Source organism: Siphateles boraxobius, unplaced genomic scaffold, assembly GCF_051911475.1.
Source record: "Siphateles boraxobius isolate OS27281-9 unplaced genomic scaffold, OSU_SipBor_1 26, whole genome shotgun sequence".
NCBI lineage: Eukaryota > Metazoa > Chordata > Actinopteri > Cypriniformes > Leuciscidae > Siphateles > Siphateles boraxobius.
The window spans coordinates 14,003,925-14,020,062 of NW_027508876.1; the positions used below are offsets into that span (position 1 = coordinate 14,003,925).

General features: G+C 45.1%; 1 protein-coding gene across 1 annotated transcript; it reads right to left on the minus strand.

Annotated features, from left to right (window-relative positions):
- On the minus strand, nt 1-1,360 carry LOC143752279 (uncharacterized). Its single transcript, XM_077245416.1, has 3 exons — nt 743-1,360; nt 354-539; nt 1-150 (listed from the first exon to the last, which is right to left on the minus strand). Exons 1-3 carry the CDS (start codon nt 1,358-1,360, stop codon nt 1-3), a joined length of 954 nt encoding a protein of 317 aa, XP_077101531.1.
- Nucleotides 1,361-16,138: the final 14,778 nt, after the last annotated feature.

The window sequence follows — 16,138 nt, forward strand, 5'->3', positions numbered from 1 at the left end:
TTAAATATTTGAAATTACACAAAATCTATTGAATATGTTACATAAATTGTCAATTTGCTCTAAGCTGCCTGGATCCGGCTGTTGGTCCTTGACTTTGATTGACATACGCTGCTTCTTTTGTGGGGGTGACTGGTCCACACCTGCATTGTCCTGTTGAAAGAACAGACATAATCATGTAATGCTGACCAGATTTAATAAGTTATTCTTAAAAAAAATCTAAAGTCAAACTGCTTCTGCCATTTCAATATGAGGGGTCCGAATTGAAAACGATAAGAATATTGTCCAAGATTAAATTACTAAAGTGTTTAATGATTTCTAAATGTAAGTAAAAATGAGAGATCGGAGGGTCTAACCAATACTCTTTTCCGGGTCAGCTGAGACTTGGGCTGAAGGCTCCTCTGAGTTCTCTGGTCCAGTTGAGAAGTGGTCATCTGATGGGCTTGACGGTTGTACCTCCTCAGTTTAAGATTCTTCTTCACCTTGTTGTCAATTTCCACGCATAGTTTTTGTGGAGGTGACTGACACAGACCTAAATTTTCCTGTTGAGGGAACAGATACATATCACGTATAATCGTGCAATGCTGGGCAGGTTTAATGAGTGCTTCTTAGACTAAATCTAAAGATGTCTAAATCTTTTTAGCGTTTTGAGACATAGAAAAAATAGTAGCATAGTTAAAGGCAATGTTTTCTTTTTTTGAATATATCTTAAAATAAGTAAAAACAAGAGATAGAAGGGACTTACAGAAGCTTCAATGCTCCATGGACACACACTCTTACTCCGACTGGGCATGGGTGCTCCCTGGGGAGACCCGGGAGCTTGCTGTGGGGAACACGGTGAAACAAGTGTTCTCTGTGGGGTATTGGCAGGCACAGACACTCCCTTTAGGATTTTCTGCTGCTGCTCCCACTTTTCCCTCTGCTGTCTAGGAATCCTGAGGCTTGCAAGTGGCACAATTACTGGTGCATTTTGCAAATGCTGCCTGAGCAGCTCCTTTCTCAGCAGCTCAGGGTTTTTAAGATTTCTCCAGTCGGAGATCTTGTTAATACTGGGTGCTCCCTGTGCGGAACAGACAGGCGCTATCTTCAGAGAAGGGGCTAGAGGCTTCGGCTGCAGTTGCTCCCGTCTCAAGAGCTCAGAGATGTTTAGATTGTGCCTCTGTGAAATCTTGTCTGACATGCATGTTCCCTGCATAAAAGCTTGAGGCTTCTGTTGCAGCAGCTCCTGCCTCAGTGGCTCAGGGATCTTTAGTTTTCGCCTATCTGCGATCGTCTCTGGCATGGGTGCTCCATGTGGGGAGCATTCGAGCACCTTTGAGGCAGCCACAGGTGTCCTCTGTAGAGACTTGTCAGGCTTGGCCATTTCAAAAGAGGCTTTTTGCAAATGTTTGCAAATGTCCTGTGTGGATCTGGAGGGCAAACAAGCGTCCTGTGTGGATCTGGAGAGCACACGTGCGTCCTGTGTGGTTCTGGAGGGCAGAGATGCATCATGTGTGGATCTGGAGGGCACACGTGCGTCCTGTGTGGATCTGGAGAGCACACAAGCGTCCTGTGTGGATCTGGAGGGCAAAGGTGCATCCTGTGTGGATCTGGAGGGCACACGTGTGTCCTGTCTGGATCTGGAGGGCACAGGTGCGTCCTGTGTGGACCTGGAGAGCACACGTGCATCCTGTGTGGATCTGGAGAGCACACGTGCGTCCTGTGTGGATCTCGAGAGCACACGTGCGTCCTGTGTGGACCTGGAGAGCATACGTGCATCCTGTGTGGATCTGGAGAGCACACGTGCGTCCTGTGTGGATCTGGAGAGCAAACATGCGTCCTGTGTGGATCTGGAGGGCACAGGTGCTCCCTGTGTGGATCCGGAGAGAAAACGTGCGTCCTGTGTGGATCCGGAGAGAAAACGTGCGTCCTGTGTGGATCTGGAGAGCACACGTTCGTCCTGTGTGGATCCGGAGAGAAAACGTGCGTCCTGTGTGGATCCGGAGAGAAAACGTGCGTCCTGCGTGGATCCGGAGAGAAAACGTGCATCCTGTATGGATCTGGAGAGCACACGTTCGTCCGGTGTGGATCTGGAGAGCACACGTGCATCCTGTGTGGATCCGGAGAGCACACGTTCGTCCGGTGTGGACCTGGAGAGCACACGTGCGTCCTGTGTGGATCTGGAGAGCACACGTGCGTCCTGTGTGGATCTGGAGGGCACACGTGCGTCCTGTGTGGATCTGAAGAGCACACGTGCGTCCTGTGTGGATCTGGAGAGCACACGTGCGTCCTGTGTGGATCTGGAGAGCACACGTGCGTCCTGTGTGGATCTGGAGGGCACACGTGCGTCCTGTGTGGATCTGGAGGGCACACGTGCGTCCTGTGTGGATCTGGAGAGCACACGTGCGTCCTGTGTGGATCTGGAGAGCACATGTGCGTCCTGTGTGGATCTGGAGGGCACAGGTACTCCCTGCACTCTCTTCTGCCTCCACTGTGGTGTGGTCTTCAGTGTAACATCTGAGAAGCCTGATTGCTGGGACTGAGCCTTCTTAGATGCGTCACTGAAGACCAAGGATGTGGGGCATGAAGTATCTCCTGCCTCCACAGTTCCCCAACACACGCTAGAGATGAGATCCCCACACACAGGCTCATCAGATATGGGGTCTGAAACTTCCATGATTGCCCACCACCGCCCCGCAGCAAGGGCCGTACTGAGCTCATCTGAGTATTCAGCAGATGAGGACTGCTCTGCACTCTCAGAAATGGTGGACATGGTAGACATAAATTTCATGATGAAAGATGATCTAGAAGTGAACAATACTTTTTGCAATCTATATCTGTGAAACACCATGAAACAAAGAGAAAAGGAAGAGATGAGTTGAGTAAACATACAGTAAAGAACCTGAAAGCTTGTTTTCTTAAGCCCAACGTATACCAATGTTGTCTGCACTGCAATTTTTGTTATCTGCGGGTCCACGAACACCTGTGTGCAGCCCAATTTTTGTGTTCACACTGACGGTGCATGTACAATAATGCATACGAAAAATTAAGAATGCAGACACAACTCAGTGCTGCTTGTAGATAAATAAGCAATTGTGCTGTACATTTGTCGAACTTGTCTACCCCTAAATTTCTGTGCAGACACGGCTTGGTGCGAGATGAAGCGGAAAGCAGAAAATAAAGTTTACCTGGGCCTTTAGTTTTCTAAAAAAATTTATTAAAAAAATTTGCCTATACAATGTATGCCCATTGGCGGTCCATCAGATAAGCCAAGGATGGCTAAGAGAGTAATTAAAATGTATCCAAAAATCAATGAAGCTGAAAACGTTTTTTTTTTAATCAATTTCTTTACCAATGTGCATAACTCAGATGCACATAATGTAAAAGCCAAATTTTCGACTTCACAAATCAGCTTAAGGTCAACCAGCTTTCAGTATCACTTCAATGTGTAATCAGATCTGCTATTGTTTGGTCAGTGAAATATAAATTATCAACAATTATATAGAAAAAAATGGTTTGATCATTCTTGATTTACATGTCAGCCCAGCCTCCCATTTCCACTCAATTCGCCACTGTGTAGCATGCCTATTTATTTGCCTAGCCTAAATGTACAGTAAATCGAGACAATACAGATTCTTATACGAGTTATGAAAATATTAAAATTCAAATCCCCAAAGCCTGTATAAAAAGCGTACTCACACACACTCGCCGACTCGCTACAAAATTGCACAAAGCCGCTGCACTCAATAAACTCACCGAACGTTCTAAGGAATGCGGCGATCATTATGACGTTAATCGACCAAACGAGTCTGAGTGATGGGAGACCTAGGCTGTTTAGTTGGATTAAAACTTGCAATACAAATACTAAGAGTGATTAAGCATTATTAATTTATGATTGGATACAAAAATTAGCGCTGTTTATTATTTATATTAGCCTATGTTTAGCCTTTCCAACTGATGCATAAAGTGCTTTCCCGAACAGCAGCACGATACTGATTTTTTACAATAAAAAAAAAATAGCCTACGTTAAGGCTGATATCGCCAGCGAACAGCCTAGTTAAAAAATAAATCGTTGCACATCACCTGTGTCCTTGACCTGAAAATTTTCCAGCAGTTTAGCGGCTTGAGATCTCTGAAGCGAAGACAGAGGAGCCGAAACATAACGATGTATCTTGTCCAAAAACCTGCTTGAGCTTTTTAAGCTATAATTGTTTATTTTATTATAATTTATTGATTGAAAAACGGATAATATAATTTTATAATATTAATATAAAAACGGATGTTACATATTAAAATTCAGCTGTCCATAGAAAAGCAGTGCAGGTTAACATAACATTTCGTTTGCAGCTGAATATGAATTATTATGGGCTGCTGGTGGTGCTTGAGACAACATTTGTCATTTTGTGTTTCTGTGAAAAAAAGCTAACAATAATGAGGGTATATGATCTCTCTGCAGGTGGTGGACATACGCAAAATCCAGTTAAAGCTAGATTGTCTCATCCCATAAATTTTGCGTCTGAAAGGGAAACTCCTATAAATGCATATTCAATTAGGTCAACCGCAAAAATAACCCTGTCCATGCCTTTTCAGCGCTAACTGACAGTAGTGCTTTCAACGCCAAAAGGGCACTAATATTAAGGCATAATATTTATTACACACACACACACACACACACACACACACACACACACACACACACACACACACACACACACACACACACACACACACACACACACACAGGTTATATATGCTGCCAAAAAGGGATTATTTTAACCCTCATCTGTCTGAAATCGTCAGTTTTTAAAGGTCCCCATATAGCTGAAGTGCCTTGGCAGCTTTATATGATGCATTGACTTAATTTCCACTGAAACAGGAAGCTAAGGCGGGACATATTGAATGGCTTTTCAAATAGCCAATAGCATTTAGTTTACCTCACAGACTGCAATTCGTACTTGACAGCACAATGCAAGCGAATCTGAGCGCTGATGATACGTTGGAATCAATAGTAGAGATGTCAATAAATTCTAGCCATTTCATTCCTAACAAACGTACAGTTAGAGAACGGAATAGAACTCGAGCAACCCAACACACATCTCCAACCAGTGGCGTTATTTTACTTTAAAAAGTGTGGGTGGTGATGGCGCAGTGGATAAGACACATGCCTTTGGTGAGAGAGACCCGGGTTTGAATCCACTGTGAGACACCAATGTATCCCTGAGCAAGACACTTAACCCCTAGTTGCTCCAGAGGCGTGCGACCCCTCAAATATAGCAATTGTAAGTCGCTTTGGATAAAAGCGTCAGCTAAATGAATAAATGTAAATGTAAGTTGGTGGGACAGGCGTGTGGGGGGGAGGAGTTGCTATAAAATGCCAAGATATAAAGGCTCCTTTAAGGCTTGCCAGTAAACGGCCTCTGTTATAATTGGCAAACGTTATTACATAAGAAACTCTTCTCAACTCGCTATTGCACGCTAGTAAGTGTTTTGAAAACATTATCCGTATAAAACTTGAACCTTATAAAATTAACTTCAGGAACATACAAGAACAAAATAAACTACAGGACTTCAAGGTAAACACAACCATACATTGACGACGACCAACAACAAACCCTGAGGGAAAACACAAGGCTTAAAAGGACTGGGACTAATGGGATAATTAACAGAACACAGGTGAATAAACTGAACACAAACGAGGAGCGGGAAAACTAACAGGACTGAACCAAAATCACAAAGACGGGGGGAAACAAGATCTCAAAACTGAACTAATAACAGGACTAAACCAAAATCACAAAGACAGGGGAAACCAAGATCACAAAACAGAACTCATCACATAGAAACATGACAGTACCTCCCCCCTCCCCGAAGGCGCGTCCTCGCGCCGTATAACATCCAAAAGGGTGGGAGGGTATGCGCCCTGGAGGCTGACGAGGGTGCGATTGCACAGAAGCGGGAACCCTCCAGGGCGGAGCTGGTAGCTCGGGGAACCGGGGCGGAGCAGGCTGTGGGCGAGGCCACGGCGGAGCAGGCTGTGGGCGTGGCGGAGCAGGCTGTGGGCGTGGCCACGGTGGAGCTGTCGGACCGTTCGGGCGGCCATGGCGTTGAGGACCCTTTGGGCGGCCATGGCGGTGAGGACCCTTCGGGCGGCCATGGCGGTGAGGACCCTTCGGGTGGGCGCCCCCCCAAAATTTTAATGGGGTAATTGACAGGAAAGGGGGGTTCTGGCGCACGAACAACGGGCTCTGGCGCAGGATCAACAGGCTCTGGCGCAGGATCAACAAGGTCTGGCGCAGGATCAACATGCTCTGGCGCAGGATCAACAGGCTCTGGCGCAGGATCAACAGGCTCTGGCGCAGGATCAACAGGCTCTGGCGCAGGATCAACAGGCTCTGGCGCAGGATCAACAGGCTCTGGCGCAGGATCAACGGGCTCTGGCGCAGGATCAACGGGCTCTGGCGCAGTCCTGTTAGCACATCATGGGACTCGGGACTGGACGGGGCCAGCACATCATGGGACTCGGAACTGGACGGGGCCAGCACATCATGGGACTCGGAACTGGACGGGGCCAGCACATCATGGGACTCGGAACTGGACGGGGCCAGCACATCATGGGACTCGGAACTGGACGGGGCCAGCACATCATGGGACTCGGAACTGGACGGGGCCAGCACATCATGGGACTCGGAACTGGACGGGGCCAGCACATCATGGGAGTCGGAACTGGACGGGGCCAGCACATCATGGGACTCGGAACTGGACGGGGCCAGCACATCATGGGACTCGGAACTGGACGGGACGGGACCAGCGGCGAAGAGGGCTTGGTGCTGGACGGAACCAGCGGCGAAGACGGCTTGGTGCTGGACGGAACCAGCGGCGAAGAGGGCTTGGTGCTGGACGGAACCAGCGGCTGAGGGCTCTTCTGGACCGATGAGAGGAGGGAGATCGGTGAAGTCATCAAACTCGTAAATAGACTTGACTGTGCAGATGACTGGTTCTGGTTTAACTGGACTCAGAACTGGACTATATCGCCCAAATCCTCCCGTGACCTCCACGGTTCCCACGGAACACAGCTTGGCGGGTTCCCACAAAGGCTTGCTTCCAGATCTCCATCTTCCTTTTTTTCTTTTCTTTAAGGTTGGTCGTTCTGTCAGGGTGTGTGCAGGTAGCTGAAGACGAGGATGCAGGAACTTCAAAGTAGTTGATTTATTTACAAAATTAACTTCAGGAACATACAAGAACAAAATAAACCAACCCAGGCTCATTGGAAATACGTTACTCTGCCTACGTTTTTGCAAAACCTGAAATACGTACCTCCAGGTACGTTTCCCTGCACTTTTCGAGTGAAAAGTCCACTAGAGGCGCTAAGTGGTATCATTTTTTCTCCGTTCCAGATGGTTAAATAAAGGTTATAAAAATGACAATACCAGTAATGTTCAGACTTCTCAGTAGCCCTATACACTCATTTTAATATAAATTAGCAATTTTTTCCACGCTTTTGAGGTGCCACACAGCCTAGTCGCATGGCAGTTTGTGATACGGTCACGTCATTTAATCTACTGGTTCGTGATACTGACACGTTTATTTCGTTATTTTCGTGATATCAGCATTTTTATTTATTTATTTAATTTATTTTTTACTAATGTAATGCACGATTCTTTCTGCCAGTCGGGCAGATTCCAGCGGGTTTTATATATATATGTGAATGTGATAGTGCACAGTAATATATGACAAGACCAGCCACCGACGGGTCTTAATCATACCGAAAGCACCTTCGCCTGCAGGGAAGGCACTTCCCTATTATAGAAACTCATAAATGTGGAAGGCGAGGACCAGCCGGCCGCATCACAAATATCACTAATGGGAATGCCAGATGACCAAGCCCATGACGAGACATACCTCTGGTCGTATGGGCCTTGATACCTATAGGGCAAACTTGACCCGCTGCGGTATAAGCCATAGAAATAGCATCCACTATCCATCTAGACAGTCTTTGCTTAGTGACTGGATCCCCCTTGGATCTACCACCAAAGCAGACAAAAAGCTGTTCTGATTGTCTAAAAGACGCAGAAAGCTCCCGATAGATTCTCAGCGCTCAGACAGGGCAGAGAAGATTAACCTCTCCATCCTCTGCAGAAGGAGGGAGGGCTGATAATGTCACCACCTGTGCTCTGAACAGTGTTGAGAGCACTTTAGGAACGTAACCATGTCTGGGCTTGAGGATGACTCTGGAGTCATCTGGACCCAACTCCAAACATGCAGGGCTGACAGAGAGCGCCTGCAGATCTCCCACTCGTTTGATAGATGCCAACGCCATAAGGAGAGCGGTCTTCAGCGAGAGGGTTTTTAGATCAACCGATTGGAGCGGTTCGAAAGGCGGACCTTTCAGAGCCCCCAGGACCGTGGAGAGGTCCAGAGGCGGCACAGACGGAGGCCTGGAGGGGTTCATTCTCCTCGCACCTTTCAGGAATCTTACGACCAGGTCGTTTCTTCCCAGTGACTGGCCAGCCGTCAGAACATGATGTGCTGCTATGGCTGCCACATACACTTTGAGCGTGGACGGGGAGCAACCCGCGTCCAGCAGCTCCTGTAAGAATGAGCGAACCACTGATATCACACATGACTCTGGGTCAGCCTGATTTTTCGAGCACCAGCTGGAAAAACCTGACCATTTTGAAGCATACAGGCGCCGAGTCGACGGGGCCCTGGCTTCAGATATAGTGCTTAAAACCTTCTCAGGAAGGTCCTTGGGTACCCGTTGAGGGGCCAAACATGAAGGGCCCATAAATCGGGTCTCGGATGCCACAATGTCCCGTTCACCTGTGTGAGGAGGTCTTTCCTCAGTGGGACAGGCCATGGGATTGTGTCCGATAACTGAACTAGTTCCGGGAACCACGATCTGGTTTTCCAGAGAGGGGCCACCAGAAGGACTGGGCACCCGCTCTCTCTGACCCGTTTGATGACTTGTGGAATCATCGAGACGGGGGGGGGAAAGGCATAAAAGGGATGGTTGGGCCAGACATGGGCCAGCGCGTCCCTGTTCTTCGAGAAGAACAATTTGCAGTGGGTGTTGATTCTCGAGGCGAAAAGGTCGATTTCGGCCTCGCCAAACACCTTCCATATTAGACTGACCGTCTGTGGGTTCAGGGACCACTCGCCGAGGGGAGTGTTGTCCCATGAAAGCATATTCGCGCCCACATTCTGGACGCCCGGGATATGCGCTGCTCTCAGAGAGCTCAGGTTGGTTTGTGCCCATATAGAGGAGGTCTCTCGCCATCGCATGCAGGTTCCCTGACCTGATGCCCCCCTGGCGATTCATGTAGGCCACCACTGACGTATTGTCTGTGCGGACTAAGACGTAGTGACCTCTGAGGTTCGACAGAAATGCCTTCAGGGCCAACCCAACTGCTTTCATCTCCAGACAGTTGATATGTAAGCTCTGCTCCGTGCTCGACCAGAGGCCGGATGCAGGCATGCCCTCGTGCAGCGCTCCCCATCCCAGGTTGGACGCATCTGTAAGAACCACTTTCCTCCTGGAAATTGTTCCCATTGTCACCCCCTCGTGGTGCCAGTTCTGAGCCCGCCAGGGAATCAGGGTTCTTAAACAACCGTGATTCACCATAACGCGCAAGCTGCCTGACTGCCATGCATGAGTTGGCCCACAGCGTTTCAGCCAATGCTGCATTAGGGCGCATGCGCAGTAATCCCATGCGGAGTACTGGCGATGCTGCTGCCATGAGACCAAGCAGTTTCTGAAATTTCTTCAGTGGCGCGCGCTCGCGCAATCTGAAAGTGCCTGCAAGCGCTCGCACCGAGAGCGCGCGCTCTGTGTGAGTCACGCTGTCATAGCTCTCGAGTCTAAAACTGTGCCCAGAAAGATCATGCTCTGGCTGGGGGTTAGTTTGCTTTTTGAAACATTGATTGTGAAACCCAGGCATTTTAGATGGCCGAGAATCAAATCCCTGTGAGCTAATAGCTCGATTCTCGACTGTGCCCGCACCAGCCAGTCGTCGAGATAATTTAACATGCGCACTCCCTGAAATCTCAGAGGAGAAAGCGCTGCATCCACACACTTCGTGAATGTACGGGGTGCCAACGATAGACCGATCGGCAGAACGGTGTATTGATAAGCCCGGCCCTCGAAGGCGAATCTCAAGAATGGCCTGTGACGAGGATTTATTTGAATGTGAAAGTAAGCATCTTTCAGATCCATTGTGACAAACCAATCCCCCGGGCGCACTTGCGCGAGGATATGTTTGATAGTTAACAATTTGAACGGCCGTCTCATGAGAGCTTTGTTCAAATGTCTCAAATCTAGAATGGGTCTGAGACCGCCGTCTTTTTTCGGAATCAGAAAATAGCGGCTGTAAAAACCCATATTTTTTAGCGCGGGGGGGACTAATTCTATCGCCCCTTTTGCTAATAGATTTTGTACTTCGGTGCGAAGCACGTGACCCACGTTGCTTCTCACCGAAGTCTCGAGAACCGCCTGAAATTCCGGGGGTCTGCGAGCGAATTGGAGCGAGTAACCTCGCTTTATAGTGTTTATGACCCAACTCGACACATCGGGGATAGCTTGCCGGGCTAGAACCCGTGTGGCTAGGGCTTGACACACTGATTGGGGCTGGTCGCCTAACGTAGGGGGACCTGATACCCTTATATTGTGATTTGTGCACACATTGAGTATTGGACTGACTGTACAAGCATTTGCGTGTGGGGAAGTCAGTGTTACAACGGGGGAGGGGCCACCTAGTGAAGGGGGACCGTGAACCCATATATTGTGATTTGTGCACACATTGAATGTTGGACTGACTGCACAAGCATTTGCGTGTGGGGAAGTCAGTGTTACAACAGGGGAGGGACCGCCTAGTGAAGGGGAACCGTGAACCCATGTGTTGTGCTTGTGAAACTGATAGCTAACATTTTGAACGGCCGTCTCATGAGAGCTTTGTTCAAATGTCTCAGATCTAGAGTGGGTCTGAGGCCGCCGTCATTTTTCGTGCTGGTCGGAGCCAGCTAGCACGGTTAGTTCCACTCGAGCTCGAGGTCCGCGACGGCCTGTGTTAGGATCCGAAGCATTTCAGCGTCGGAGTTAGTCCTGCCTCGCTGGGTCCGCCGAAAGAGACGAGGCCCGCCACGTGGTGGTGGGGGGGCGCTGATCTCCCTCGAACGGGACCGGAGATGACTGAGCTGGAGTGAGTGAAGTACGCGGGGACGTGGCCGGCGTGCATTCACAAACGTCCGTGCTCTCTGGATGCCGTTGGCTGCGGCGCTTCTTCTTCCTCGGCTGAAGTAGGGCCGGAGAAGGGAGCGCGGGTGATGCGGCGCCGCCGTCTCGAGAGAGAGCTAACGTTAGCCGAGTTCGCAGCACGGAGATAGGCATGCACGCGCAGGCCGCACATCCGCCGACAGAGAGTGCATTCTCTGCGTGGTAGAGTCCCAGGCATGAAATGCAGCTTGCGTGTTCGTAGGCCTCGCATAACACGAGGCATATGGAACAACGCTGATACAGATATAAACACATAATAAACAGATATTGAAAAGGATATCGCCGGATAGCCACAGGAGAGACGGCGTCAGGAGAAACACGGTTGAGATGTGTAGTCTGCTGAACTGTAGCTCGCTCAGGCTGAAGGCTTGTTCGACGGCGAAGGCTCAATAAATGGTCAGAGACGTGAAGTTTGTCGCTGAAGGAGTAAAATCTGCTATAATGGCGAATTCGGGGACTATTATAGACTGAGGTCACGCCCCCTTGGCGGGCTCTGACGTGTATGACGCAGAGTGATCTCATTGGTTGCACGTCAGAGGCGCCTGCGCCATTGGATGTGCAGTTGCCGCAGCGCAGCCTATGAGCGAGCCAGACACTCATGTTCTAGCTGTGCAGCTGCAAATGCACTTTACATAAAGGCTTCAGTAAATCGAGGAAAAGGAGTTTCCCCACTGCGTATAGCTACGCAATACGAAGTGACCGTTCGAAAGGGAACTAAGGTTACTGTGGTAAAAGCAAGGTAAGTGTTGTTTTTACTGTGATTCTACTAAAAATACCACTTTGGAACTAATTGTACTAACTTACTTTAAACCTAATTTGAATATTATTAACTGATAGAAGGTCTAGGCCTATAGCACGTCACGTGACAGATAGTGTTTAATCACCTTGTTTTGAATTAGAAAGCAATGAAACGCAAAGCATCCGTGGAGATGACAGATACTGCAGTGACTGAACATGAGATAATCTGATTCATTTCGACCATCAGAAAAGACATTATATCAAACATTATTAGGACAGTGTATTTTGCTACTTACCAACATCTGGCACACATGAACTGATGCCAAATATCGCGATGTGTTCGGAAGAAGACTTCTTCAACGCGATTTCCTGCTGATAAAATTCGCGTAGTCGTTTATACTTTTTTAAAAATCAATAAACAGCAAAGCAGTCCAGCTTCCCTGGCAATAAGACCGAAATAATAACATTAAAAGAAATACATATATAAACATGATAAGATATCGTGGATAAATGTCGATTAAACAGCTTTCTCTGCTCCAGCCCGACTGGCAGAAAGAATCGTGCATTACATTAGTAAACAAATAAATTAAATAAATAAATAAAAATGCTGATATCACGAAAATAACGAAATAAACGTGTCAGTATCACGAACCAGTAGATTAAATGACGTGACCGTATCACAAACTGCCATGCGACTAGGCTGTGTGGCACCTCAAAAGCGTGAAAAAAATGCTAATTTATATTAAAATGAGTGTATAGGGCTACTGAGAAGTCTGAACATTACTGGTATTGTCATTTTTATAACCTTTATTTAACCATCTGAAACGGAGAAAAAATGATACCACTTAGCGCCTCTAGTGGACTTTTCACTCGCAAAGTGCAGGGAAACGTACGTATTTCAGGTTTTGCAAAAATGTAGGCAGAGTAACGTATTTCCAATGAGCCTGGGAAATAAACTTCAGGACTTCAGGGTAAACACAACCATACATTGACGACGACCAACAAACACTGAGGGAAAACACAAGGGTTAAAAGGACTGGGACTAATGGGATAATTAACAGAACACAGGTGAAGAAACTGAACACAAACGAGGAGCGGGAAAACTAACAGGACTGAACCAAAATCACAAAGACGGGGGGAAACAATATCTCAAAACTGAACTAATAACAGGACTAAACCAAAATCACAAAGACAGGGGAAACCTAGATCACAAAACAGAACTCAACACATAGAAACATGACAGTTCACGGATCAAGTTTAGAAAAGAGCATGTTCTCTTTAGCTTTACCTACTATAATTACAATATAGCAAAATCTTGTACAGTCTATGTGAGACACTGTGACAATGTGAGTACATAAAATCGGACCTTCCCATAAATAGTTTGAAACATTATTTTGATTGCATGTAGGACATAAGAAATTGGCTTGAAATGCAACCCAGCTCAGTCACCTGACGTGACGTCTTCCGTTCACTCCTTCATGGAAGGGGCGTTACAATAGTGACCAAGACATTACTTGTTGATTTATTTATTTTTACAAATTGAGTCCAGCATTGTAAGAATTGTGATTTGTGCTGATTAGAGGCCTTTAAAGCTTACGTATTAAAGCTATCTACATAAAATTCATGTTTGTTAATTTTAGCAAATACAAAGTCATTTTGGCATTAACTAAAAAATATTAACGTGGAGGGAGATGTTGTTGATTCTTCATGGAAACATGAAAAAGTTATGTACTTTGCATTTATTTACCAAATGAATTTTAAAAAAAATTATATCAATGTTTAACTAAAAATTGGAGCATAAACTCTACAAATACCTATATTTAAAATAAAGTGTTCTGTAAATAAAACAAAGATGGAAGCTGAATGGAATTCAACATTTAGGTTACAACACATATTTAAATGATGTATGCATGCTTTACGTTAAGAATTTGATCCACTTTTAGGCATGCATGGTGCTTTGCATCAAAAATGTCCGAACAAAAGCGCATGGTAAAGGTATGGTAAAGAAAAGCAAATAAATGGTTGACTTTCCGTTGGAAATGTGACAATCATCTACTTTGCATGTTCACATTTTGTATTGACTGTTGAAGATAATGTGATTGACATTCACTACGGGAACCCCACAAGCTAACTTTATACAGTAATCAAAATGATTTAACCCCCATTGCAAATCAGATTTATTGGCAAAATTTACAGACTTTCAGCTGTTTGCAATGAACAAATCAAACAAAAGTAATTAAAATAGCTCAACACAACAAATGTTTCAATTGGTTTGTCTCCTTCCATAAAGGTGTAGTCGTAACCACTGTAAAGATGACTGTTATTAGTTATTAAAACAATAAGCCACATCAATGCCACATTAAGGGTGTTATTAGGCAATAATATGATATAAGACACCAGTGTTTAATAAATAGGTGTATTAATAATATTATTGTGAACAATATAAAAAAATACAAATAGTTACATGTTAATACAATAATAAAAAAATATTATGTTACTACTAATAATAATAATTTAAATATATAAATCATTATGTATTTAGAAACAAAAGAAAGGTAAAAATAATTGTTATATTGTTGACCTAACAGTTTAATAAACTATAAGCCTAAAGGCACCACCAGAATCCTTCCACCCAACACTACTCCAGTAAAACGTTTTCTTACAGTAATTTGGTCAGGACACTCTTGTTCACTTCAACTATGAGAAAAGAGCTGATTCCATTAAATGTGATGTTCATTCCTTTGCTCTCATTGATCCATTCTTAACTCAAGTACACAGTGTTCTCTGTCTCCATAGACAGGAGGATGAATTACTGTTGGAGGGATTTGGTATGTAGGATTATTCAATAGTTAAAAAACTATTTGCATACAGCACAAAAAAAATCAGATAACAGTGATAATAACCTATATTAACCTTTAAACCTACTAATGACAAACGGCAAAATAATATGGCATACATTATAGAAATAAATATTTATGAATAGATATTTAGAGATTCAAAGTCTTGTTTGAGATTCAAAGTTTTCTGTACATTGAGCACATTTTGTACAAATCCAGTGAAACATGCACTAAATACATGCACCACCCACATGGAAAGAAACTATATGAGGATATATGCGCATATATGAAACCTATATGCACATATAATAGGCTACACAAAATCTTTTTTCGTTTTTTTATTTAGTCAATCAAGCCCTTTTTCCAATTTCAAGTCACTTCCAGATTCACATTACAGCATCCACACATTCACCGTTACATCCACCAAATGAAATGCAAAATGCAATGTTGTCTGTATTGTCTTGATGCAGTTTCTAGATGAATATGGCTGAAAGGTCATTACAGTCTAAATGTAGCAACAAAAAAAGAACATAGAACATACATTCAAGTAATCATCATCATCATCATCATCATCATCATCATCATCATCCCATCTCTGAGCATTTCACTGTGGTTAATGAATTTGAAGACAAGCATGTATTTTGAGTCTGTAAAGTTTTTAAAAAATCGAAAAGCCTAAAGATCTGTATCTCTGCTAAAATCTCTGCTGCTTGTTGTTTCAAGTTATACTTATCAAATGTGAAAATGTGTAAAATAAATGTGTCAAGGACTTGATATCAAACTCTGTAATTTTGAGAAAAAAAAGAAAAAAAAATCTCCACACTGCTGCTACCATGGCTGCAGCGCCGCGTAGTTAAGTCATGACGTCACCCGCCTGACGTTTGACGATTCGCGCCGAAAGATAGCGGCTGGGAGTGAAAATGGCGCTATCAGCGTTGGAGATCTGCTATGTCCTTCTTATCATCAATCGTAACGTAAGTATTCCTAATTTTAATATTTGTTAGCAGGGTTTTTTTCTGGAGATGGATATTGCGGTGGCAGAGAAGTATAAACTTAGAAATTGTATGGGCTGAAAGTTTAACACGTGTTTGGCAAAATAAATGCTATGTTGTTAGATTGTAGAGTTGGTGCTCATATAGCCGTTGATAAGATTCAAATTATAATTATATTTATTTGTCTCTTTCTGGAGAAATTCGTAGAGGGTTCACAAAAGTCTATAGAATATAGTTCATGAGTAACTCAACGTTATTGTTACATAAACTTCTCTGCCTTCAACAGCTCAAGAAGGCAATCGGCTCCAGAAAAAAAACTTGGGGAATTT

Excerpts from the sequence above, each read along its gene's own strand:
- LOC143752279 (XM_077245416.1), bottom strand. The coding sequence starts at position 1,360 with ATGGCCAAGCCTGACAAGTCTCTACAGAGGACACCTGTGGCTGCCTCA. Across the intron at positions 540-742 it reads CATGGAGCATTGAAGCTTCT|GAAAATTTAGGTCTGTGTCA; the intron begins GTAAGTCCCTTC and ends TTCCCTCAACAG. Across the intron at positions 151-353 it reads TGACCCGGAAAAGAGTATTG|GACAATGCAGGTGTGGACCA; the intron begins GTTAGACCCTCC and ends TTCTTTCAACAG.